General features: G+C 37.9%; 5 protein-coding genes across 7 annotated transcripts; 1 reads left to right on the top strand and 4 right to left on the bottom strand.

The window, feature by feature from the left end:
• The first annotated feature begins 226 nt into the window (after window positions 1-226).
• LOC121749607 lies at window positions 227-2,440 on the top strand. The gene is made up of 2 exons (XM_042144180.1): window positions 227-690; window positions 1,449-2,440. Exons 1-2 carry the CDS (start codon window positions 394-396, stop codon window positions 2,283-2,285), a joined length of 1,134 nt encoding a protein of 377 aa, XP_042000114.1. The 5' UTR covers window positions 227-393; the 3' UTR covers window positions 2,286-2,440.
• Window positions 2,441-2,572: 132 nt separating this feature from the next.
• Window positions 2,573-4,824, bottom strand: LOC121749608 (probable CDP-diacylglycerol--inositol 3-phosphatidyltransferase 2). Its single transcript, XM_042144182.1, has 10 exons — window positions 4,538-4,824; window positions 4,379-4,463; window positions 4,238-4,287; window positions 4,000-4,039; window positions 3,816-3,860; window positions 3,667-3,732; window positions 3,468-3,582; window positions 3,340-3,396; window positions 3,154-3,252; window positions 2,573-2,887 (listed from the first exon to the last, which is right to left on the bottom strand). The coding sequence occupies exons 1-10, from the start codon at window positions 4,596-4,598 to the stop codon at window positions 2,834-2,836; spliced, it is 672 nt and encodes a 223-aa protein (XP_042000116.1). The 5' UTR covers window positions 4,599-4,824; the 3' UTR covers window positions 2,573-2,833.
• A 721-nt stretch (window positions 4,825-5,545) lies between these two features.
• On the bottom strand, window positions 5,546-6,580 carry LOC121747400 (probable BOI-related E3 ubiquitin-protein ligase 3). Its single transcript, XM_042141434.1, has 2 exons — window positions 6,322-6,580; window positions 5,546-6,252 (listed from the first exon to the last, which is right to left on the bottom strand). The coding sequence occupies exons 1-2, from the start codon at window positions 6,541-6,543 to the stop codon at window positions 5,803-5,805; spliced, it is 672 nt and encodes a 223-aa protein (XP_041997368.1). The 5' UTR covers window positions 6,544-6,580; the 3' UTR covers window positions 5,546-5,802.
• Window positions 6,581-9,139: 2,559 nt separating this feature from the next.
• On the bottom strand, window positions 9,140-12,659 carry LOC121748408 (rac-like GTP-binding protein 5). 2 transcript variants are annotated; one of them, XM_042142742.1, is made up of 8 exons: window positions 12,561-12,659; window positions 12,140-12,338; window positions 11,040-11,127; window positions 10,850-10,959; window positions 10,457-10,520; window positions 9,747-9,811; window positions 9,568-9,633; window positions 9,140-9,483 (listed from the first exon to the last, which is right to left on the bottom strand). In XM_042142742.1, exons 2-8 carry the CDS (start codon window positions 12,236-12,238, stop codon window positions 9,379-9,381), a joined length of 597 nt encoding a protein of 198 aa, XP_041998676.1. In that variant the 5' UTR covers window positions 12,239-12,338; window positions 12,561-12,659; the 3' UTR covers window positions 9,140-9,378. The 2 variants fall into 2 exon arrangements, with proteins under 2 accessions (XP_041998676.1, XP_041998677.1); XM_042142743.1 differs by having other exon boundaries at window positions 12,442-12,568.
• Window positions 12,660-14,662: 2,003 nt separating this feature from the next.
• On the bottom strand, window positions 14,663-23,995 carry LOC121748593 (E3 ubiquitin-protein ligase UPL3-like). Of its 2 annotated transcripts, none has more exons than XM_042143053.1 (18): window positions 22,676-23,995; window positions 22,373-22,483; window positions 22,131-22,247; window positions 21,867-22,037; window positions 21,630-21,791; window positions 21,193-21,441; window positions 20,996-21,117; window positions 19,515-20,910; window positions 19,168-19,269; window positions 17,168-18,664; window positions 16,840-17,055; window positions 16,648-16,752; window positions 15,932-16,012; window positions 15,777-15,845; window positions 15,505-15,633; window positions 15,291-15,413; window positions 15,096-15,197; window positions 14,663-14,976 (listed from the first exon to the last, which is right to left on the bottom strand). In XM_042143053.1, the coding sequence occupies exons 1-17, from the start codon at window positions 23,528-23,530 to the stop codon at window positions 15,132-15,134; spliced, it is 5,571 nt and encodes a 1,856-aa protein (XP_041998987.1). In that variant the 5' UTR covers window positions 23,531-23,995; the 3' UTR covers window positions 14,663-14,976; window positions 15,096-15,131. The 2 variants fall into 2 exon arrangements, with proteins under 2 accessions (XP_041998987.1, XP_041998988.1); XM_042143054.1 differs by having other exon boundaries at window positions 14,663-14,957.
• Window positions 23,996-24,042: the final 47 nt, after the last annotated feature.

The raw sequence follows: 24,042 nt of genomic DNA, 5'->3' as shown, positions 1-24,042 counted from the left end.
AACAACAACAACAACAACAACAACAACAACAACAATAATAATAATAATAATAATAATAATAATAATAATAATAATAATAATAATAATAATAATAATAATAATAATAATAATAATAATAATAAGATCAAGAGAGGAAAAAGTAATTTTAAAAATAAGAAATGAAAAATACTATTAAGAAAGCATTGATTTTGTGAGAATTTAGTAAAGGGTGAGAGAGACTGTTTAAATTTCAGTGTCAACCAAGAGAGTAGATACACAAATCCAACAGTCTAAATGCACTTTCTTCTTTAACTCATCTTTTCAACCCTAAAATCCATCAAATTCTCAAATCCTTTGATCAAATAAAGGGGCCGAATTTCCTCGAGCAGTTGGTGGGCAGAATCAGCAACAAAAATGGAGAGGTTGATCTACTCCAATTCCCTTCCTCTCAACCGCCGCCTCAATTCGCCGTTTCTTCCACAGCTCGCTCAAGCGGACTCGCCCCAGAGGCTCGGATCGCCTCCGTTTCCGCGCCGATTGAAGTCGGTTTCCTGCAGCATCAATGTGAACAGCTCGGGGATTTTCCCCCGTAGAGGCGTGGATGATTCGCCGGAGATCAATTTGGAGCCTGTTGTGGATTCGGGGAATGTGTCTGCGCCGGAGCCGGGGTTTCTCAAATGGTTTGCTCAGAAATTGTCTCGGCAGCAGAAGGTTTGAATTGGATTTGTTTCTGTTAATTTTAATTTTCTGAGTGATTATGTTCAATTTTGGGTTTAATTTGCTTGTTTTTGTGAGAATTTTTAGTAGCCTTGCAGTGAATCTCCTTTCCTCGATTTGATAAATATGGGGTTGAATGTGGCTTTGAATTGGTATGTTGGGCTTCATATGTGATCATGTTGCTAAAGATTTAATCTTTGTAGCATTGGAAATTACAGTATGCTTTAATCAATGAGAAAAAACCACAAAATTTGGAAATTTAGGAAGAATTGGATAATGTTAGGAACAAAGAAATTATCTCTCTTAGATGTTAAGACAAATGGAATGTATGGAATATGAGTAAGATCAAGGCTTTTTGGCTTAAAACAATATTTCTCTTTCAAACACCGAAACTCGAATTTTCCTAGCTGGAATAGCTGAGAAAGAAAATGATATTGCAGAATGCTGCTCACCAAAATCTGTGTTTTGTGTCAAAAGTGTAACAAGTGATCTAGTTCGTTTAATCGAGCTTGTTTTCCATTTGATAGTAACTTACATGATTAGAATATGTCAAAATGCAGTTACTGAATCATAAATATATGTATGGTTGATTATGTGACAAAATGTGTTATGCTGCTTTCTAAGATCCTTTTATGTTTTGTTTATAGAGATTAGAGCTCTCGTCGAAGTAATAATTAGTGGTCACATATCGAAAATCAGGATGAATGAGCTAGTTGACCCAATGATATTGATTGTTTAAAAATCTGTTACAGGTGGTTAACGCTGGGAAGGTAATGCTACTATCAGCGTTCATTTTAACGTTTCTCCATCCAGCTACCGTATCTCCAGCCTTTGCAAGTTTCCAAACCGCAGCCAAATCAGGAGGTCCAGCTGCAGCTGCAGTTGGTAGCACTCTTGTCCGCAGTGAGTTTCTAAGCAGTGCGTGGACGGGTTTTTTTGCTGGGTGTCTGCACACGCTATCCGGCCCAGATCACCTCGCTGCATTAGCACCACTCTCAATCGGCCGCACAAAAATGGAAAGTGCTGCTGTTGGAGCTCTATGGGGATGTGGGCACGACGCTGGCCAGTTACTGTTCGGCCTGCTGTTTTTACTCTTGAAAGACCGACTTCATATTGAGGTTATCAGAAACTGGGGAACGAGAGTTGTGGGCTTAACTCTGCTCGTTATTGGTGGAATGGGGATCCGGGAAGCTTCAGAGGTCCCCGTACCTTGTATCGCCTTAGAAAATGGCGAATGTGATGTTTGTGAGTACGAAGACCTTGTGAGCCAGCCAGTTGGAAAGAAGATCGGGTTTGCTACATTTGCCACGGGAATTGTTCACGGGCTTCAGCCTGATGCGTTGATGATGATCTTGCCTGCACTTGCTCTGCCTTCCCGGCTTGCTGGTGCTGCGTTTTTGTTGATGTTTCTAGTCGGGACTGTCATCGCGATGGGAAGCTATACCGTCTTTATAGGCTCGTGTAGCGAGGCTCTAAAGGAGAGAGTTCCCCGGATTACAGAGAAGCTCACTTGGGCGTCTTCCCTCATCGCGATCGCACTTGGGCTTGCTCTTCTAGTTAGCCAGTATTTTGGATTTAGTCTCTATTGACATTCATTATGAATCTTGAGTTATGCTATGTGCTAGATGTAGCTGAGGATCTTGAAAGGTAATTGATTTAGTGAATTGAGAGCCAAAGCTCATCGTTGCTGCAGCTTTGTATTTTTAATGTTAATTTTAAAAATAAATGCATTTTTGCCTCTATATATACTTGATGTATAGTACTATATTGTAATTTGAATTTCTCATTTGATACTGTATCATCATGAAGCAATCAAAGAGATGTAATAAAATCATAGATTAAGATTGATACATCACTAAATGAAATAATTCAGAGATCAAGAATAAATCTGTGCTTCATTGGAATAAACGGCCTAACCATTTTTTACACTTCTACAAAGTGAATCAACATGTGATTTTCAGACACGAGTACGTAGGAGAAGAGATGTAAAACACGACCCTCTGGTTGTGTACAGTCGAGACATGTTATCTTGTTTGAGTTCATTAACAAGTTCTTAATCAGCTTCTGATGCCAGTCCCTACTCATCAACACGCTGAACCAAACAAACCAAAAAACGAAGCAAGGCCGGCCATCCCCCTTACTGCTTCTTTGCAATGTCATAGAGTATACACGCATCTGCAGCTGTCTTCATCTGCAACCAGAAAACGAATGATCAGTTTGAGTCGAGGATAGGCACGATGAAGGAGAATGCAGAAATGATCCGGAGAGTCACATCTACTATACTTTTTCGGGACTACTCTAATAGTCATATTGATGCGCCAGAGGAAAACTATGAACTTGCGAGAGTAATTCAGAAATAGAAGATATTACAACTAAGATTAATGCACATGGCATAGCATTTGTTGAGATATCATTAGATAAAACGAGGAACACCATTTCTTGGTATCAACTCTTGACCTGTATGATATTAATTAGTTGTTTGATCGCCCATCCAACGAGACTCAAGGGAAGTAAAGTCAGGTAGAGCCAGTTTCGCGTTGAAACATTTGATAAAACCTGAGAGAAAAGTAACAAACAGTAGGATGCTATAAGTATATGTCTCATATCAAGCTATATGATACGCACAAGTAAGGCGAGACTTACTTCTATAAGGTTCTCGGTCGGATTATTTGCCAGAAGAAACAATATAATATAAAGCACCTGTCAGCCAAGCCAACAAATTACGTAACAAATCAAAACTTGAGACACATGTCTAGCAACAGAATGGCTACCTCACAAGAAACACAACAATAACCCATAAACTTCCGATTCCTGTAGTAGAGCTTGAAAAGCCAGCTGCTGCTATCTTTAACATCTTTATGGCTACTCTTGCCCACCAAGAAGGTACTGGAGACAAAGTATTAAGTAAACACAGAAGCTAACTCCGAGGAAAGAACAAACACATAGGAAGGTCTGAAACAGAGCATATACCTATACATTTGAAACCAATGACTGGCAATGTCTAGAGCAAGCAATGACAAGAAAATCAACCCAGGCCTGCACAACATCATCACGAGTGAGGACTAACATTGTAATGCATTTGTAGAAATTCGAATGCCGTAAAACCTAATCAAATTTACCTATAAACTTGGGAGAGTACAACCAACAGACAAGCTGTACTTATCCTGCAATGTAAAAATGGATCAAACTGTAATACTTATTTCATAAATGATGAAAATGCAAGCTTACTAAAAACAAACTACAGACGTACTGTATTAAATAAACATCATGACATCATATTACAAACGAACAACCAAAAGATACCTGTCTGTAACCATGTCAAGAACAGCACCAAATGTCGAAACTGGAAACACAATATTCAACATGTTATTCCAAATTTTACTGTAATAAGCAGGTGAGACTAATCCACACTATGAATGACCAATTCTGCATTAATGTGCCAACATTCAAGCATACAATACATTAACCAGCAAGCAACGCAATGCCTCAAATTCAATCCACGCTTATTAAAAGAGAAAAGTAAATCATAATAAACCCTAACCTTGATTCAATTTGCGTGCAAAATATCCATCCAAAGCATCACACACAAAGCTACAATTTTTTTTACAAAATACACAACATTAGATTCACAAAAATGATTCATCAAAACGAAAAATGAGCAATATAGAGACAGGAATCTCACCTAACAAAATACAAAAGGGAGAAAAGATACTTGTTCTTAAAGCATATCGCGAAAGCATAGCAATTCATTAAAATCCTTACATAACCTGAAACAGAAGAATACATCAGGCAAATCACGGATTTAGTGCAGAAGCGATAGCGTTGAGAAATCAATGCTTACCGATTATGTTTGGGACGTACAGATACACGGACAAGGTGCTAGGTCTGGACTTCTTCGCCATTGACAAAGATCTGAGGCGATTTCTGCAGCAAATTAGGAGGTGGATTGTTCGATCAACGGATTCGGCCGCACGGATTCGCTCTCCGAGATGAATTCGCGTGGATTTTTGGTAGCAGAATTGGGGGAATTTGGGAGGGTAATAAACAAACCGTTGATTGCAAGAGCTAAGCAACGAATCATATTCGAAATGATGCACAATTTTTTACGACAAAACACAAGAAAGATTAGTTTGTTTAATATACTTTCTTCCTTTCTTAAAAATAGTCTCAATTTACTTTATACAAAATTTAATGAATTTCTATTCTTAGACATTAATCAATAACTTGTTATCTTGAGAAGATTATTATGTTATGTACATTACACACAAAATTTGTTATTTATATAGTATAATCCATGCATATTATTTAGATTGTTTTGTACATTTAACTTTATTACTCCTATTATTTATTAATTTTTAACATAACATGCATAACATTTAAAGGCTAAAGCTGCATTTGTTATGTTATTAATTTATTTAAAATTATTGAAAATTGAACTTTGATTTTTAATTAATTTGTATAATAGAGTAAAAACAAATGTATACGATAAAACACAGTAACAAATAATGCAAACGTAAAATATATGCATATCAGAATATATATAACATTTGTAATTAGCTTATATCTACTAGTAATTTTATAATACTCTCCATGCTTTATGAGTGATCTTTTTTTACATTCTCAATATATTTACATTTTTTTTATTAATTAATACTACCAATTATATTGGAATTGGTGCAATATTTCAAAGTGTAATATTTTTATTTGAATTGGTTCTATATTTCATTAGGAGTTAGGACTATTTTATAAGTTGGGATGGAAATTAGTAATAGGAAAAACTAGATGCCTTGGTATTAAATTAAACAAAAAAATGAACGTGAAACATGTAGCATAACACATACACGAATGATTAACAGTTAACACTATTTGATCATATTATAACTCAACATAAGATAAAAAAAACCAAAAATTGGCAGAAGATTAACATAAATTGAATTATTACAATAAATGAGATTAACTATTTTTTTATTCTATCACTAAAAAATTATGAATGGATCCTGATTATGGCTTCATATATCATGATCATAAAGAGAAACCAAATGATAAAAAAAATAAAAAATTTACGAGAAAGAGCTTTTGTTTAAAAATAAAATAAAAAATGAAAAATCAAACCAGTGCTTCAATGGCACCTTTCTTCACCACACTACAAACAGGGCACGAATCGAGAAAAACCTCACACTCTCTGCACGAACACAGATGCCGGCACGGCAGCATCACCACGCACGAATTCCTCGAATTGCAGCATCTGCACACCGTTTTCTCATTCTCTTCCTCGATCAATTCCACGTTCCGGCAGCAGGATTCCGCATCTCCAGCTCCATTTTCCCTCAGCCGTCGGCTCAGCGACGCGATCATCGCCTCGCTCTCCTCCGCCGCCCTCCGCCACGTCAGATTCTCGATCTCTATTCTCTTCATGAAGGTACGGAGCTCCACCGCCCGATCCGCCGCCTTCGCGATCTCTTCGTCTTTCTGCTGCAGCAGCGGTTCGCATTTCTTCATCAGGATCGCCATCTGATGCTTCCTCTGCTCTTGCATTGCCGCTCTCAATCTCTCGTTCTGTTCAAAAATTTAAAGGATTTATTGATTAATTTCGAAAATTAGAAACGTATTGATTAATTCTGTTACCTGTGAGTTAAGAAACTGCTCGAATTGGAACCTCTGCCTCTCGATCGTCGTGGATTGGTGAAATAGAGCGTTGGTGGAGTTCGGAAACTGATCGAACTGAATCAATTGCTGCGGCGCGAAACACGGATGATCGAATCCACGGCCATTTACGGCCGAGAAATCCTGAGAATTTAGTAACGGGAAACATAGATTATCCGGAAACAAGTGTGCTTGAATCGCCATTGGTGATATTTTAGAGGAGCGGATCCGAAGAGTTATATATATGCATCTTAACTCTGAGAGAGAGAGAGAGAGATGGTATTTATAGTGGGGGATTTACATGAAATGTTTTTACTCTGTAAATAAAGTAATTTTACTCATCATTATCTATCGAGTTCAGTTTCAATGGGCTACACGATTTAGTTACCTGTCAATCCCTAGTGCATATTTTTCCTAACAAATTTAATAGACATATTTCCCACGATCTATATATCTATGAAAAATCGAGGAAACTTCTCCATCGTGATTGTGTTGCAATGATATATGTATGTACATAAATAGATATACACAACAATTGTGAATAAAAATGTTGGGCATTGATACTATGAATACATGTCATTTTCATGTCCCATCACTATCATTTTCCCCATATCTATACATGTAATAGAGGCTTCAAGCAACTATTGTTTGGTAACGAGTTACATTTATTGTGGTATTAAGCAACTATTGTTAGGTAACGAGTTACAATTATTTTATGTTAGACAGAGTTTCCTTGTGACAAAAACCATGTATGAGAACTATAACAATTTAGGATTTATTGAACACAAAATAAATGAGTTGGAAACATGTGTGAAATGCACTCAAAGGAAAAAGGTTCTAGCCATTTGCTACATTGAATCCTTTGAAAGATTCAACGAATATATTTCACCCACAATGGGTGTTTTCGATTTAAAAAAAGGTAGTGATAAATGTATATAATTGTTAGGTTAACTTCCGTGAGAAGTATTTGTAGGCATTGTTCTTTTGTAGTTCACGTTTTATTCATTTGGTTTTGCTAATACCTTAAAAACTGTTATTGTTGTCATTGATTTAACAAATTACATAAAACTCATGGCTCGGTTTGTTCTTTTGTTCATTTATTTGAAGTTACAAAAATTGGACAAATTGAATTCTGAATTTTATAGCATTTGTAAGATTAGTGACATGAATTATATGACTTTATGTTCGATTGGAGGGACTAGATTCAGTTCAGATTAGTCTTGATGTAAGAATCTTAATGTTTGACATTGTTGAACCAATTAAATTTGAATAATATTTAGTCAATCTAATCTCGAGTGATCAATATTTGTCTTCGTGCAAATTCCCATATTATGGAATTCTCATTTAGATAAATTTTTTTATGCAGTAGATTACAAAAAGGTTGGGAAAGAGGAAAACACAGTCACACGGTGAGAGAAACACAAGGTGAGGCCATGGGAGAAGCATGTGGTTTGCAGGTAGTGATGATGTTGGAGTAGTAGTGTCCATGGTTGCAACCCACGTGATGTGAATTCCCTCTATTTCTGCCTTCCACAAATAGAGATAGTGCGGCAATCGTCATTTACAATGGTGTATCCAGGAAACGGGCAACACAAGGTAGGAGTCGTCACCGGCGCTGAGGCCGTACAACAACCGTCATTTACAATGGATAGCAGATAAAGAACGAGGGCAAACTAAATTTAACTGAATTTCTAACCCCAAAACCGGCGATGAGAAGAGTCAATCTTACTCCCACCTGAATCCGCTATTGAAAATTGTGATATATACCTTTTCACCAATTTAATTGTTTCGTATTTCTTTTTCAATTTAATTGTCGATGTCACCCGTGTCCCGCGTTGCAATTTATCATAGGGAGTTCAGAGAACTACGCGAAACTAATTATAGTAGTATATTCTCCCTCTTTCACATAAAAATATGAGCATATGATATGACACGGGAATTAAGACAAAATTGGAAAAGTAAGAGAATAAGAGAAGAGTAGTTAAAGTAGTGTTATTGGATAGTGAAACCCATATTATTATTAGCGTTTTGAAGGTGGTATAAGTTGTAAATAACTTGATGCATAGAGTAATTAATTGAGATAACTTTCCATAAATAGAATGCTAATACTTTTATAGGACGGACGAAAATGGAAAGTACACGTATTTTTATGGGACGGAAGAAATAGGATTTTATATGTAATCCAATAGTTGCATAATTAATAAATTGAAAATTGTCCGGCTTATCAATTTTCATAGTGAATTAACTAAAGGTGTATTATATTTTTATTTATGCAAGTTAGAGCATCTGCAACACAAGGGATGCATCACGTCCTAGGTGGAAGGGATGGGATGGGATGGGATGGGGACGCGTTGAAAGCATCCCATCCCCCAGTCCGTCCCTCGGCCAAGTGACGGAGCAAGAGCTGTCCCCCTACTCACGGGCTTCTTTTTATGAAAACGGATATAAATAGGCGCCGTATTTGGATCCCTTTCCCTCCATGTTTTCATACATACGAATACACCATCAATACGTGCAAACGCAAGAAAGTAGATGTTTCCATTTCCAGACGTACATTTTGTGTTCTGAACGTTGAATATTTCGATCGTTATCAGTGGTTGGACATACACTTCCGCTAGCTAATGTATATCAACTCCTTGTGAGACACAGATTCAATCGATTGTTGCAATCCACAATATCAAAATCAATAAGAATCCCACAACAATAATGGGGAGGATAATAAGCACAAGCTTTTGAAATAACACAAGATATAGAAATATTCTTTTCCACAATAGAGTAGGAGATTAGTATGCACAAGCAGTTCAATCCAGGGCCTAAAATGGGAGGAATTTTTCATATTACCACACATCTCAAATCACAAACATACATTGTGAAAAAGCTATAACTAAGAAAGTGAAATCGACTAGTCGATGCTTCAAGGTATCTCCCTAATACAGTCAAGTTAAGAATATAGAGCTCATGTCATTTGCATCTTTAAAGGAGAGTAGGAGTAGAGTAGTACACTTTTAAAACAACAAGAGGATCGATCCTCGTTGCCAATTATAATATGCTGCAAGCCTTTTGGCCCTTTCTCTTCTTTTTCTTCTTTTGCTTGGGTGGCTGCAGAACAACCTTGATTGCTGCATCGAAGACAGCTTTCACATTCTGCAATGTTCGGAAGATGAACATTATGTCAGATAATGTATCCACTGAAAATTTGTAGTTCGGGTCAAAGTTTGTATTTCTAACCTGTTGTGTCTTAGCACTGCATTCGATGTAAGCAGCAGCTCCAATCGATTTCTTCAAGTCCTCTCCCTATGAAAGGAAAAGGAAAATCACTCTTTACTTTCACAAAGGCATACTCCACTTGGAGGTAAAGAGGCAAGATAGTTGGAGGACGACCGGCTGAATTTATATTGCAAACATACCTGTGCTGTCGTAATGGGCACTGCTCCCGGGTGGTCCACAAAGAACTGCTTGTCCTCTCGAAGATCTGCAAGTTAATAAGATTCAAATTGGACCACTATAAAAAGAATAAAGAATTATCAAAGCAGGAAGAGCGGGAGAAAGGGAAGACCACATGTGTTCCTCTCTCTCTCTCTCTCTCTCTCCATGTGTGTGTGTGTGTCTTGGTAGTTTACTATTGGCTTACAAATTTCATAACATGTTGTACATTATTATACGAAAAACAACAGCCATAAAATGTTCAGTAGCTAGTTTACATGAGTAATTATTCATTAAGAATTAAATTCATGACTAAACAAATCCCTCCCATCCTTCCATTCCTGCATAGACAAAGAAGAAAAGATGCAAAGTTGTGTGTATTACCAAGCTCAGTTGCAACGGTAAATGTTTCGATCGTAATACTGTTAAATCCAATAGATTCTACTAAAAATACTATAAGAAATGTCAATGAATAATGTGGTAACTTCAATACAAAATGTATTGCATGATATATGTCATGTGAAAATATAGAAAAATTAATTGAAGACTAAAATTTTTAGCATTGTAATAATCTAATGTCAGGATAGTTAGCCAGCAAATGGGCATATATAACTGTAAAAAATGTTTCAGGCAAAAAAGGGCATGCAGGAAATTAGTCCTGTGCAGTGGAAGAAATATAGAATCAGATCCTCACCAAGCTTGGTCCCCACAAGGATTATTGGAACTCCAGGAGCATAATGCCTTAATTCAGGAATCCACTGAAAAATGAAAGACAAACAATCAGCACAACATAATCCACTGCTTTTTCTACTTTCAGCAGGACACGGTGAGGGTGCAAGTCTGGGGGATGTGGCATAACAAAGTTCATACTATCAAAAGCCCTCCGGCATATTCAGTAAAAAGATGGTGTACAAGAGAACCAAAAGCTATTAAAAAGGTTAACAAAGTGCAAAGAAAATATTAATCCCTGGTAAAATGAAGCAAAATAGAATAAAGCTACTCTTGCATTTCAAAATTTACTTTTCCCCTTTTAGTAACCTGTGAAGATGTCAGGATTCCTACCCCACTAAGGTAAATGAAGGCTCACCTTCTTAGAGACATTCTCGTAGCTGGCCCTGCTAATAAGAGAGAAGGCGAGTATGAAGACATCAGCTCCACGGTAGCTCAATGGTCTCAATCTGTTGTAATCCTCTTGACCTGTAGAATAAAGAGTGACTACCTGTTCCATAGTTTTTTTAAAGATGAGATAGAAAATATGCATGGAACCATCATTTTACCAGCAGTATCCCACAATCCCAGATTAACAGTGCTTCCGTCCACAACGACATTGGCACTGAAATTATCGAAAACAGTCGGGACATAATCCTGTTTAGACCAAACCAAAAAAGCTCCAGTTAGAAACCTAGTAGCCAAGAAGAAGAAAAATCCACCGTTGAAAAATATAATAACATGTGACGTGAGTGTAACCAATTTGAACATGATATCCTATAGCACATTAGCACCAAAGGAAAAGTAAATCAGATAAGGGGAAGGAGAGCCTACAGTCCAATACGTTTTGTAATACACTCTTTCAATCACACTGACTCGAGACTACACCAAATTATGTTAAGAAGTTCATAACCATCACACACGACTTCTATCAATAACCCACAAAAGAAATCCTCACAGATCCAGCCAGGGACGAAAGAAAAATTCACAAACTTACACTTGTCCATGAACTTTTGGATTATTCAATATTTTTTAGCACAATATATATCAATGAAAAGTGAGTTGCAAAACTATGTTACTAAGAAGATCTAAATTTAAATAACAAAGCCAACACAGTGAAAAGTAAACCAGAAAACACTAAAAGAAGAAAGGAATCTACATATCCAAGGATACATAAATACTGTTTTTGAATTTTTATTCATGTAACAACTAACAAAAGATAAAACTAAACCACATGAAGTCAAAAAAATGTTTAAAAAACTAAAAACAAAACTGGTAATTTGGAAAAAGGAGGCTGTGGGTGACAAAAAGGTAAAAGGATCCGGTCAAAAGCATATCCCAAATTCCCAATCCTTCACTTTTTCACACTTCTGATTGTTCAAAACTATATTAACCTCAGGTACTTATTAATTAACCTCCAATTCCACCAAATTTATATTTAACAGAACAAATGTAAAGTAGAAAGCCCCAAATTCCTATCAATATTAGAATGCTCCATTACGCAAGGAAAAAAACCCCTCGTTTCCCAACCAAGGCAGAACTAAATTGACTACAAAAGCTTGAACAATACCAACATCAACATTGCCAGCTCTTACCCAATCAAAATAATCTCAGCAACTGAATGAAAAATTACAACAAAAAATCAATAGAATCGGAGAACAAAACTTACAGTGGGAAAAGTGTTGCTAGTGTAAGAAATGAGCAAGCAAGTTTTACCCACAGCTCCGTCGCCCACCGTCACGCACTTAATAAACCTAGAAGCGCTCATCTCCGCGCCAGAAAGTCCCCCTATAACGGGCCAATTTCCCCAATCCCCCAACTCACGCAACTCCTCTGCAGCACCGGTTAGCAGCCAATGAACTGCTTAGCTGCACAAGGAATCACGAGGAAAACAGTTAGAAATCTCCAATTAACACCAAATCAAAACCCTAACCTCGAAATTAAAACCTAATTACAGTACAAATCACCAACCGCACGACACCTAATTCAGCAGCCGCATTCATTGTCAGTCAAATTCAGAAACAAGCAGCTAATGAGAGAAAAGGAGAGACAAGTAGAGCTACTAGAGAGAGAGAGAGGAAGCACATTACCATAAACAAGTGAGAGAGAGAAGTGGTTATTTTCGCAGAGAGAGATTATCAGTGAGAGAGAAAATGGAGTATTTTTAAATACAAATGTGAGAGAGCCAGCTACGAGACAGCTATAGAACTAGCAGCATATGACTCCACGTGTCGTCTTATCATTTGCTAGCACATAAAGAGAAAAACATCATTTTCTTTTTTTTTTGGGAAATTTAGTTTGGTTTTCAAGATACAATATTTTTGCCAAAATTGAATGCACATTAAATTTCACATGTTTTTTCATGTGAAGGAAAGGATTTTGAGGATAATGTAATTTAGTTATGCTTTTCTTTGGTATATACTCCCTTCATCCCCAATTAAGAGTCACTCTTTGACTGAGTTTTAAGAAAGTGTTTGAACGTGTGGTGTAATAAATGGAGTTAGTTAGTGGAATGTGGGACATATTTGACTTTTAGGGTATTTTTGATGTTCAAATATAATAAGTAGGAAGAGTGACTCTTAATCGGGGACGGACCGAAATGGAAAAGAGTGACTCTTAATCGGGGACAGAGGGAGTATCAATTAGTACTATAAATTAGTCATAAATTAGACATGAAACTAGTGGAGTTTTTATTTTTATTTATGATATTATGAAATAATCATACTATCAAGTTTAGGATAATATAATTATGAACAAATTGCTTATTTTTGGTCAATTTGAATTGACTTTTACTTGAAATAGACTTAGCTAGTTTTTTCCCCTAGTTCTCTCTTTCTTTTATAATGATGTTTTGATTTTGTCAAATATCGAAAGATGTTGAATTTTGATAGCTATTTCTAAGATATTGATCTTCAATAGTTCATAATCCATTTTATGTCGTTGGAGCTTGAAGAAGACACTTAAATACTTCACTGGCAATTTGGTTCGATAATCTCTTGGTGGGATATTTTTTAATTAAATTTTATAGTATGTTTGATAACTTTTTTTGCAATTACCTTAAGGTTGAGGCGTTTTTTTAATAAAATCCTAATATAATGAGGCGAAACCAATATTTAAAATGTATTTTTTCTATTTTATTATAGTATTAACTTTCTATAAAGAATCAAGTAGGAGAGAAAAATAAATAAAAAATAAATAAAGCGGTCTCGTGCGTTGAAATTAGACGTCTTCAATAAGTCTTTATCATTCTCATTAGCTGTGATTGATGCTATATATACTTATTTTTCTCACTCTAATGACAATGTTGATGCACACTATAATAGCTTTGAAATTGTTTATCTAAAATAAATAAACAAACTTTGACATTTTGCAATCCACGTGGCACACCTAATTGTAGTGTTTTTCAAGATAGGGAAAGGTCTTTAATTTATTTAATTACCTAGTACACAATTAATTTTCAAATTTATGGTGACAATTAGGTGGCTTGTCCCAAAAAGTGATAAATATTTTAAAAGTTCATATACATTTGATAATTGTCTTATAGTACGATTGATGATAAAGATGATAAATTCAACCTAGGTATACAAATGAAACATAATTCATTTTATTGATAATATATAGTACAATTTTCAAATAATCCATAAATAGGAGTAGGCAGCTTAAGTTTCCTGTCAAAATTGATTCATGTTTTAAAATATTAAAATGGGTTAGTTGGGGCAGTTAACCTACAACTGAACTAAACTAACACCAATTCATTAAAATTAAAGTACAGAAAGTCCATATCAAAATGCCAATATAAGCTTTAGTTTTTTCAAAGTGAAGTCTTAAGTCAAACTTAGAATACTTGTCTAAGCTAATTTAGAGAATTTATAAGTACAAAAAATGTATACTTGGATAACTAAGCAATAAACTAAATAGATAAACTCCTAATTAGAAAGGAGAAAATCAGATTAAAAGTAGTCCATGTACTTATATATCAATAACAACAAATTATATTAATGTTTTTCTCTCAAATTGAACAGTGCATATAAGATTATAAAAAAAATTAGACTAAACTTAATAAACTTGTTTTTAATAAGCTATAAATTCTTGACAAGCATATAGCGTGACAATGAATCAACATGTGCTGAATAAATTATGGAAATTAAATTTTTAATAGTTAAATCATTCAATAATATTATTGAGAGGAAGATAAAGCAAGTAGGCAATTTATTTTAATGAATGCTTCATTATTACAAAATAACCAAAAAATAGCTACCAGAAACAAAAAGAGATATGTCAAGCAATGGATTTGCCATTACAGCCATAATAAACCAGGTGACTTGTCTACCAGCCATAAAATCAGGTGACTGAATTATAACATAAAAAGGATAAAATATTTTTTCCAAGATAATAAAATCCTAGTACTTATTTACAAACTCTCAAAACATTCAACAATGTATATGCCCTTCACTGCCGATCCTTCCAATTCCAAATTTTCTGGCGACCTGAAAAAGACTCGGTCGTCTACGACGTTTTACAGAGAATAAACAGTGTGTCTATATGAGTAAAGTGGAGATAGTGAAGAAACAGAGCAATGAGATAAGTAAAGCTGCTGTCGTTTGTTTTATCGATAAATAACTAACCTTAACTATGTCAGTGGTTAAGAAAGAGCACACAACTCACGACAAATCGAAAGATCCCTGTCCTTCACTGATGGCGTAAAGTAGTTTCTTGTACATAACATCCTGAAAAGTACAGAGGAATTTTATTTGCCACACTTTGAAATGGCTCCGAGAGCAAATGACTGAATGGAAAATGAAAAATCGTAGTGATCTAACCTTGGAGGAGTATGGAGGAAGCTTCAAATAATTTGCGCAGGTCATCACACTAGGTAAATCTTCATCAGCCGACTCGGATGCACCAGAACCATTGTTTTGTGTGGTGTTCATGCTGGAAGAATGCTGGTAAAAAAACAAAAAAGATGCTTCGTCACAAACAAAAAGAATATCCGGAGAATTATAAATAATAAAGAGATCTTGACTATCTGCATACCTTTCTCACAATTGTCAATTTGGGATTCAACACAGCCAGACCACCTGGTGGAAGCCGCGGAGCACCAGTAACAAACTGACAAAAAGCCCGTTGCTGCTCCGGGGTGAATTCACCCATAATCTCAAGAAGCTGATTACATTGTAACATATGTAAGGTAATAGATGAAGCATAGAAGAGTAAATGCTGTGCAGAACTCGAGAAACTCAATTGAAGATTATATAATTTTTGTCCAACATAGTTTATTCTGTGTTTTAGAAATATACAAAACTCACATATATAATAGCAGGACTTTTGGAGGTATATCCATGATCGAATTTAATATGATCTGCCAGCGACTCAGCCTGTGCATCACAAGACAAGGATGTAAAACAAGCAAAGGCAGAAAGAACTACAGGTTGAAGTTGGGTTCGCAAAAGGAAAACATTACCTTCCACAGCTCTCTGCGACCACAGAGCAGATAGTCCAACTCATTTGGAGAGAATATTTGCAGTGTTGAGACGTCAAACACCTGATCAAATATATACGGGTAAATACTTTACTATGTGAGAATTTGAACATTAAACTGCAGTGTTACATCACACCACCCTCTGTTGAAATCAGAAAAAATCAGTTCATAGTGTTTGCCAGCAGGGGCAAAATAAAGTTGGGGATTTGAGATTACATAAACATTAGACCTTAAGAAGATTTTAGCCAAGGTCACATGTTAGTTGAGAGAATTCTTGGAAACTTGTCTTTTGGGAAACAAAGACATCGAAAGACTGGGGAGATATTTGGTAGATGAGATTATCATTCAAATAGGATTTCAAATCTAATACCATGGGAGTTGGCTGCCCATGTGATGAGATTATCGCTCTCATTCCCTAACTGTTTCCAATTTTAGTTGAGCAAATCATGAAGATTGAAAAAAAAACAAATTGGCACACAAAATTAGAGCAATATTATTGGCCATGTTTGGAATAGATGAGTGAAGGACAAAGAATACAGCGCGAAGGTAAAAAATTATGACTGCCAATCACACCAATAAGTCTTGCTATGGGCATCATTATCATCCATGCTAGCATAAATACGAGGTAATCAGGCATCATATAAAGCAGAGCAATCACATATCATATTTATAGAGGATGAATACCAACAAAAACACACCTCATTAAACCCTGATCTAAATGCTTCCATTTGCCGCATTATCCCAGTCCCTATAGTAGCATCAATCACAAGTGAAATATATTCCTCCAAACTGCTTGCATCCACCTGTGTATCAGAGTAGGCACACAAAATCAAGAAAGCAAATCGAAGGAGAAGGTAGTAAAAGAAGCCAATGGAGAGCTTGTTACTTACAATATCGTTGCCTGGTTTCAGAACATAATCGGGATAGCCTGGTAGTGAAAAATCTAAACAAAGATCTTCAATTAAAGCTCCGCGAAAACGCAGTTCTTCTGGGTTATAGCCCCCTGTGGAATTCAAATATTGTTTCCGGAATACAAGCCCTTGTAACTCTTGCAACGTATTTCCAAGCTCCATATCGAAAGATATTATATCATGCAAATCCAGCTCCTGCAGAAGTAATAGATCATAAAACTTGATAAATCAACCAAAGTTTCACCAAAAAATAAATAAATGTGAGCATCCCATTCATTGGGCAAAATAACAGTAAAAATATGCATACATGACCAAGGACTAGCTTATAAAAAGCAATTGACAGTGGCAAATCCAGAAGCCTCCCATCTTGGAGAGCCTTAGCCATAACTCGACCAAGTAATCGATAATACTCAATAGCTTTAGCAAACTGGCTACCATCAAAAGTATCTGCATTTGGTGCCCACGGACGAGGAAACAACCCAAGGGGCATATTGATAACATCTTTATCTCCGTCAGTTTCCATAGCGGGCCCACCAGGTGAAGAACCTGACCTCCACATTCGTAATCCACATTTCTGAAGCTCATGACTTAAAAGAGTATAGAATTCAAGAGTTGGCCCAAGCCCTGTGCCAACTTCACCAAAATATTCAACTTCAAGAACTGCTTTTTGGCTGGAATACATCTCCATTACTTTAGTAGCAGAGTCTAATATCCGATTCCTAGAAACACGAACTTTCTGGCGCTGTAATCTCCCAAGCCTGCCCTCTCTCTCACCTGTCGATCCATGACCGTCAGCACCTTGCTGCTGCTGGAGCCGATATAGCGCACGCGACAATCCAAAAGCAGTTGAATAGAAATACTGCCGCCGGGTTTCAAAGGGAAACAAGAACGGGCAAGCTTTAGTAAGCTGGTAACACCATGATGGAAGAGACCCACTACAAAGTGCAAGAGCATCTTGAATTTGTCGAGCCAGTTTTGGAGTAAGCTTGCTATTGACAAAATCCTCAGGTGGTACTTTAGCTCCAGAAGCATTAAGTCCATCTAGACTTGGAATTTTTCCCTCAGAGAATTTACCCATCGCTTGCTGGACTCGCAGACGAGGTGCAAGCTGATTCAACCCCTCTAGCACACGTAAAAGAGCCAATATGTTATAGGTCGGATTACTTCGTTCTAAATCACATGGAAGTTCCCCTTGCAAAATGCTATCCAGCAGGGATACATGATGAGCTGCTGCATCAGATCCAGAAATACTTGAATTAGCCTTCGCAGACTTAGACGGAGTACCTGAGCCTACAGCCCCAACTGAAGCCCTCTCAGATTGACAATCTGCTCTTTGATATGTTATAGTGTAAATATCAGTCCAGAGCCTGCTTCCATCAGTAGAAAGAAGATCACTACCAGCAAGTCGGTCATCATCTTCCTCATCCAGAACAAGTTGCCGTTGAATTGCCTGATAAATAGTCAGGTGTCTATTCAACTGCCTTCCACCAGAAGTAAATATTAGTCTCTGGGAATCTTTAGAGCCGGATAAGGGACGTCCCCGCCTGTCTCTGCCTCCCCTTAGGCCTCGACTGTTACCGGATGCAAGTCCAGCCATTGCAGCAGCTGCAAATGACATTGCACCTCTTGAAGCATATGAACTACCAGTTCGAAACTCAGCAGAGCCTCTGCTGCTAGAACTACAAGCTGGGTTGTTCTTCCCATCACTTGGGGCAGGCACAGGACTTTCTGCAGACTCACCCAATTTAACATCGTGCACTTCATCTGCCATACAAAGTGGAAGAGTATCATCATCTCCCAGTACCTGTCAACAATGAAGATAACATGTTTCAAAAAGGTAGGATTTTCAAAGGGGCAAATGAACAATTCAGCACAATTTTCATTCCAAATACACCTAATCATAACCAAAAACACAATACCCCCACTGTCACTTAAGTGTTCCTTTAAAGATTTCCAATTCCATCTACCCACCAATAACCTTTTATATTTTACCCTCACAATATAAGCCTAGTCATCAAATCAAGAATGGCCCACCCACTCATCTACACACTTACATAACATCTACAAAAAAAGTATAATAGGCTTACAATAAAAGTGGACCTTTATCCTCTCATCTACACATTTGCCTAACATTATTAAAACACATACAAAAAGTTATGGGAACACATACGACGACAGGAGTATTATGTCATATTGAAAACATACAAGGGCTAATAATTATTATAATTCCATCTGAAGCAAGATATTTCTAAAGTGAAAATTTAAGAAAAATATATAATTCAGTGATGGGAATATAGAGCAGCATACGTCATCATTCTCATCATCTTCGTCGTCGTCATCTGATATTTCATCATCTTCAATCACCAGCCCCTCGTCAATTTCTACAGGTGAATTATCCAGTTCATCATCCTGCAATGTGCACAAAATCAATGCTCAATGCATCACAGTTAAAATAGTAAAAGATACACAGGTGATATAAAAAACAATTGTAAAAGAAGCAGCAGACATTTAATGGTTGTAAGAAAAATCAAGATTACCTAGTAGGTCTAATCATCAGAATATATTTTAATGCAATCATAAGAATACAATAAGCCTAATATTGAAAATCAACAAGTCTCTTGATCTAGACAGGTCCTGACGAATTAAAAATGTACCTCAGAGCTAGTGTCACCTTCAACTGGCTTCATTTCATTATCTTTATCCAAGGCTGCCCTTCTGCGGGAAGCATTTCTGGTTTGGGGTCCCTTTCCCTCCTCTAGGTTAGGCTTCAATACAGCTTTTCCCTTGGATTTTGACGAGCTAGAGCTTTTATCAACTGATGAATCTTTTTTGCTCGAATCGCCAATATTAACTGAAGATCTGGAGCGTGTAGAATGCCTTTGAGTAGCAGGAGTGGAAGCAGATGGTGACGAAACACCGGTACCCACAGGTGTGGTCCCAGATTCAGAGTTCACAGCAGATACTGAAGGCATCTGACCAGACTCACTTCGTTGGACCCTGGACCACAGGAAATCTTCAACACCAGCCAAACTCGCTAGCGGATCAATCAAAACTACATTTGATGAGTAGTCACGAAGAGATTTTTCTCCATGTGCTCGGCAAAGGCGGAGCTTGAATGGTTGAGACAAAGCACTTAGACCAGAAGAAAGACGGCCATTTCCGCCAGATGATCGTGAAGCATGGCTTAGTACAACGGGAAAACGTTCCAACGAAGACAGAGCATTTTGAAGTTTCTGAACTAAAATGCCCATGGGAACTACATTTCCTCCATCTGAAGTTGGAGGAAGAGAAACAGAAACAAAAGATATATATCTTTTGATTGCTTGTTCTCTAAGCCTCGGTAGATTTGCCTCAGAGACCCTCTCCTTAGAGAAATAACCACATGTGAAGTAGTTAAGCAAAGAGGCAACAACTCCACTGCCAATAAACTCAAAAGTAGAAACACCGTCATCTCTGTTAAGTTCTCGAAGCATCTCAGTTATGCTCTCACCCAGGTGTTCCTCTTTACTAGCAGATAAATCAGAAGGTCGGGCAGCAGATGCTTTAGATTTTCCCTTCGATTTAGTTTTGTGATCATCATTTGCCAAGTTCAGTTTCGTGCAAAGATTCTTTAATCGGAGTAGATCTTCTGTTGCAGCGGTTTCACTACCCTCTGGGTCTGAAGGGAAATATTTCTCTTTAAAAGTTTTTGCACATGCACTAACTGCTGCCCGCAGGCTTGAATTAGCGGTTGGAATTTCAAACGAATTTGGTATAGAATTTTTAGAATCATCAGTAGGATTTGCATCAGAAGCAGAATTGCCACCACGTCGTCTATTCCGTCTAGATCGTGATGATCCAGAAATAGAATCATTATCTTTGTCATTAGAAGATGGCTGCGAACTGCTACTAGATCCTGTTAGTATCAATGTGTCCACGGCATGCACAACACCCTCCCTTACAAACATCTTAGAGAATGTACCAGGCAGTTTTTCCATCAATATTTCTGCTATTTGAAGGGCGGGCACCAGAACTTGTGGATCTTTCCAAGCCAAAACCCCAGCTAAAAAACTAAACAGAAAGAGAGTAAGTATGTTTCTATAGGCTCACCGGTAGGAAGAAAGATCATCCTGTGTTATGATGTAAAGCCATATACCTTGAGATGTTTGTGTCATTATTCAATGACTGGATAAATTCTACTGAGCTGAAATACATGAGTTTTCCTATAACTGATAGACACTTGTGGCGAACAGGACCATTGACACTGGAACCATAGACCTACAATCCAAAATTAATGTGAGATTTTAGCATCTGCAATAAGAAAAAAACAAATTAAGCTTCTCTGACAGCCACCTGCACCAGAACAGGCAGGAGATCCATTCCAAAATGCTGCAGAAGTTCAGGCTGATCATTTAACAGTTTCTCACGATTTGACACCTCTTGTATCTTCCCATTCGTATCTTCTGGCTTGTTAGAGCTTCCTGCATGACCCTTCTTAGGAAGGGACCCTTTCATAAAGAAACTACTACTGACAGGGAGAGATATTGTTCCTTGAGGAAGTGGCGGGAGAAGCTCATTTGCCAGGTTCACAATTTCAAATATCTGAGTTAGTAGAAAAGGCCATCAGTCAAAAGCAATAAAGTAACTCAGCTACATGACTGCTAAAAAATATCACTAATAAAGTTGGTTTAAAGTAACAAGTCACATAACGGTAACTAGTGGTAAAATTAATTCTAGTCTAGAAAACAAAACCTGGACGATTTAGATAATATGAAAGCTATGAAGTGCACCTGCTCAGGGGGCCTGCTTAAAGCAGGTGACACAGACATGCTTGACGCAAAGTCAGACCCAGATAAGATGTCCTTCAGAATGCCACTGATACCAAGGAGGAGGAGTGACTTGGCTCCTAAAGGAGAACCGCTTGCGCATGTTGAAAGAAGCCGAATTAGTCCCTGCAAGGAGGTGGGTAAGGTCACACAATGGACTATCAGACAACACAATTAACCAAAAGTTGTCATTAGCCTTACCGTGTATGTAGAAGTGCTAAGTGAAGCCTGACCACCTCCAGCAATGCTGGATGAAACAAGTGTAGCAGCTTGTGTAACAAGACCATGGTTGCAGAGTTCATCAAGCTTTTCTGGTGATGAAGCAAATGCCTCAGCAATCCGAGTCAGACAAATTGATGCAGATTCTAGAACCTAAATATCAGAAAAGAATTGCAATAGCTCAGAACGAAAGCCTAAATTTATAACCACCAAGTTATATCCAAACAGCATACACTCATATATAACCTTGGCATCGTGATACTGCAGGAGATTTGTCAACAAAGGCACAGCTTCCATTACAAAATCAGCTGCATCAGAAGGTAACTTCTTGCACATGTTTGCAGCAGTCGCCAAGGCAACTCTCTGAAAACATAAAAATGTAAAAATTCATATTTTTCCCACCGAAATCAGATAAGGTAATCCGACAGCTAGGTGAAATTGGGATTTCATAGTTCACATTTTGTATACAATTTCCCCTCTTTACACACCTGAACCCCTGTGGAGAAGAAGTCGAGATACGAAAGCACAGCCATGAGTGCACCAGCCCGCAAGCAAGCAGTTGGGTGCTCTTGAGATATTTTTTTCAAAGCTTGCAGAGACTGTCCCAAACATTACAATGTCAATACTCAATAAAAACATAAGTTCTAGAAACTCTTAAAGCCCAAAGGCAAGTAGAATAGTCGATAGATTGAATAGAATTAGAAAACAACATCATTATTAACAACTAATAGTCAACTTATAAAAAATCCAAGCAAGTAATACTGGTAGTCTATAATTGAAAAACAAAACACCTGTTCAGCCAAGTCCATATACTCGATAGTCAGAAGCCTCGCAACAAAGCAAGAGACGGCGCCATAATGCACCACTGCAGCACAAGAAGAGGGCAACACATCCACCAAGTGAGTCAGCGCCCTCGCAGCAAACAGCATGATATCAGGATTACTTTCATGATTAAGCAATCCCACCAGCACCGGAACAAAAGAATCCACCGAGAAAGTGCTCAAAGACTCCTCCGTCCCTATCGAAAGCATATCGCAGAGCTGTGTCAACGCCTCTACTTGCTTACCTTCCTCGCCATCAGCCCTCAACCCCGACAGAATCTTCTTCAGACGACCACTCTGGTGCGAAGACGAAGCTGAACCCATCGCAGAGCTCGGAAGCAAGTCGTCTAATCCAGCCCCCAATTTCCTCAACAAACCCTGGAGAGCACTACTAGCAGTGGTCAAATTCTGGTGCAGAATTCCAACTCCTCCCTCACTGTCATTATCATCATCATCCCCATCGTGGGAATCAATGTTCAGCCCTAAGCTCCTCTCTGCTTCCCTATGCCTGTGTTCTGGCTCCTTCTCTTTACCCTTGTCCGAATTAGTATTGTCTTTGTTAGTATTACTGTTTTCCCAATTCTGATTAGTGCTAGGGTTCTTCCCGCGGCGGCTGCGGGTGGTGGACACGGAGGTGGTTGAAGGCTCCTGATTCGGGTCCATGGCAGTCGATCGAGTGGCGGTGCGAGAGCGCGTCGAGATCGGAGGGGTGGTAGCGGTGGCGTTCGCGGCGGAGAGGCGAGAGCGTTTGGTGGCGCGTGTAGTGGGGCCCGATAACGCTGCTGAGGTGGATGCCTCCGCCCGCTTCCGGCTCCGAGTTTCCATACAATAACCCTACAAAACCGACTGAACAGCTCGCCGATTAATCGGCGACGAGGCTCTCCTCCGATCCGCAAATCCCTATCATGTCACAAATCAAACCTCGAGAAAACCCTAATTCCTCGAAACGCCCAAAATCGAAGATCGAGCCCTGGCCAATTGAGCTGGATCGGAAACGCGAATTCAATAGCGAAGCGAGTGCTCACTGATTCATCACCGATTGACGGAGACTCTTAACCGATAAGGAATTGGACGGCAAAAATCGAGAGAGAGAAGGCGATGGATGATTAAACAAAAAAGGGAGATGTAAATATAAATAGGGGGATTAAAATAAGCAAACCCTAATCAAAATGGATTTATTTATTAATAATTGAAAATTTGGAGAGGCGATTCTTCTGCGATGTGATGGAATTTTCCCCTTTTTCTGTTCAGACGTAACTTCTCGCCGCTCTTTCTCTCTCTAAGTGTGCGTCAGTGTGCAGATACATACACTGAGACACGTGATATATTTTAGGGAT

This window comes from Salvia splendens, chromosome 9 (genome assembly GCF_004379255.2).
Source record: "Salvia splendens isolate huo1 chromosome 9, SspV2, whole genome shotgun sequence".
Taxonomy (NCBI): domain Eukaryota; kingdom Viridiplantae; phylum Streptophyta; class Magnoliopsida; order Lamiales; family Lamiaceae; genus Salvia; species Salvia splendens.
This window is presented reverse-complemented; position numbering and strand designations above follow the sequence as displayed.

Coding starts and splice junctions, on each gene's coding strand:
- LOC121748593 (XM_042143053.1), bottom strand. CDS start 23,530: ATGGAAACTCGGAGCCGGAAGCGGGCGGAGGCATCCACCTCAGCAGCG. Junction 22,038..22,130: donor TGCAGTATCACGATGCCAAG/GTTATATATGAG, acceptor TCTGATATTTAG/GTTCTAGAATCTGCATCAAT. Junction 15,846..15,931: donor GTCGCAGAGAGCTGTGGAAG/GTAATGTTTTCC, acceptor TGTGATGCACAG/GCTGAGTCGCTGGCAGATCA.
- LOC121749607 (XM_042144180.1), top strand. CDS start 394: ATGGAGAGGTTGATCTACTCCAATTCCCTTCCTCTCAACCGCCGCCTC. Junction 691..1,448: donor AATTGTCTCGGCAGCAGAAG/GTTTGAATTGGA, acceptor AATCTGTTACAG/GTGGTTAACGCTGGGAAGGT.
- LOC121747400 (XM_042141434.1), bottom strand. CDS start 6,543: ATGGCGATTCAAGCACACTTGTTTCCGGATAATCTATGTTTCCCGTTA. Junction 6,253..6,321: donor AGCAGTTTCTTAACTCACAG/GTAACAGAATTA, acceptor ATTTTTGAACAG/AACGAGAGATTGAGAGCGGC.
- LOC121749608 (XM_042144182.1), bottom strand. CDS start 4,598: ATGGCGAAGAAGTCCAGACCTAGCACCTTGTCCGTGTATCTGTACGTC. Junction 4,288..4,378: donor TCCCTTTTGTATTTTGTTAG/GTGAGATTCCTG, acceptor AAAAAATTGTAG/CTTTGTGTGTGATGCTTTGG. Junction 3,861..3,999: donor CTTGACATGGTTACAGACAG/GTATCTTTTGGT, acceptor TTTACATTGCAG/GATAAGTACAGCTTGTCTGT.
- LOC121748408 (XM_042142742.1), bottom strand. CDS start 12,238: ATGAGCGCTTCTAGGTTTATTAAGTGCGTGACGGTGGGCGACGGAGCT. Junction 9,634..9,746: donor TGCCCATTACGACAGCACAG/GTATGTTTGCAA, acceptor TTCCTTTCATAG/GGAGAGGACTTGAAGAAATC. Junction 9,484..9,567: donor GCAGTGCTAAGACACAACAG/GTTAGAAATACA, acceptor CGAACATTGCAG/AATGTGAAAGCTGTCTTCGA.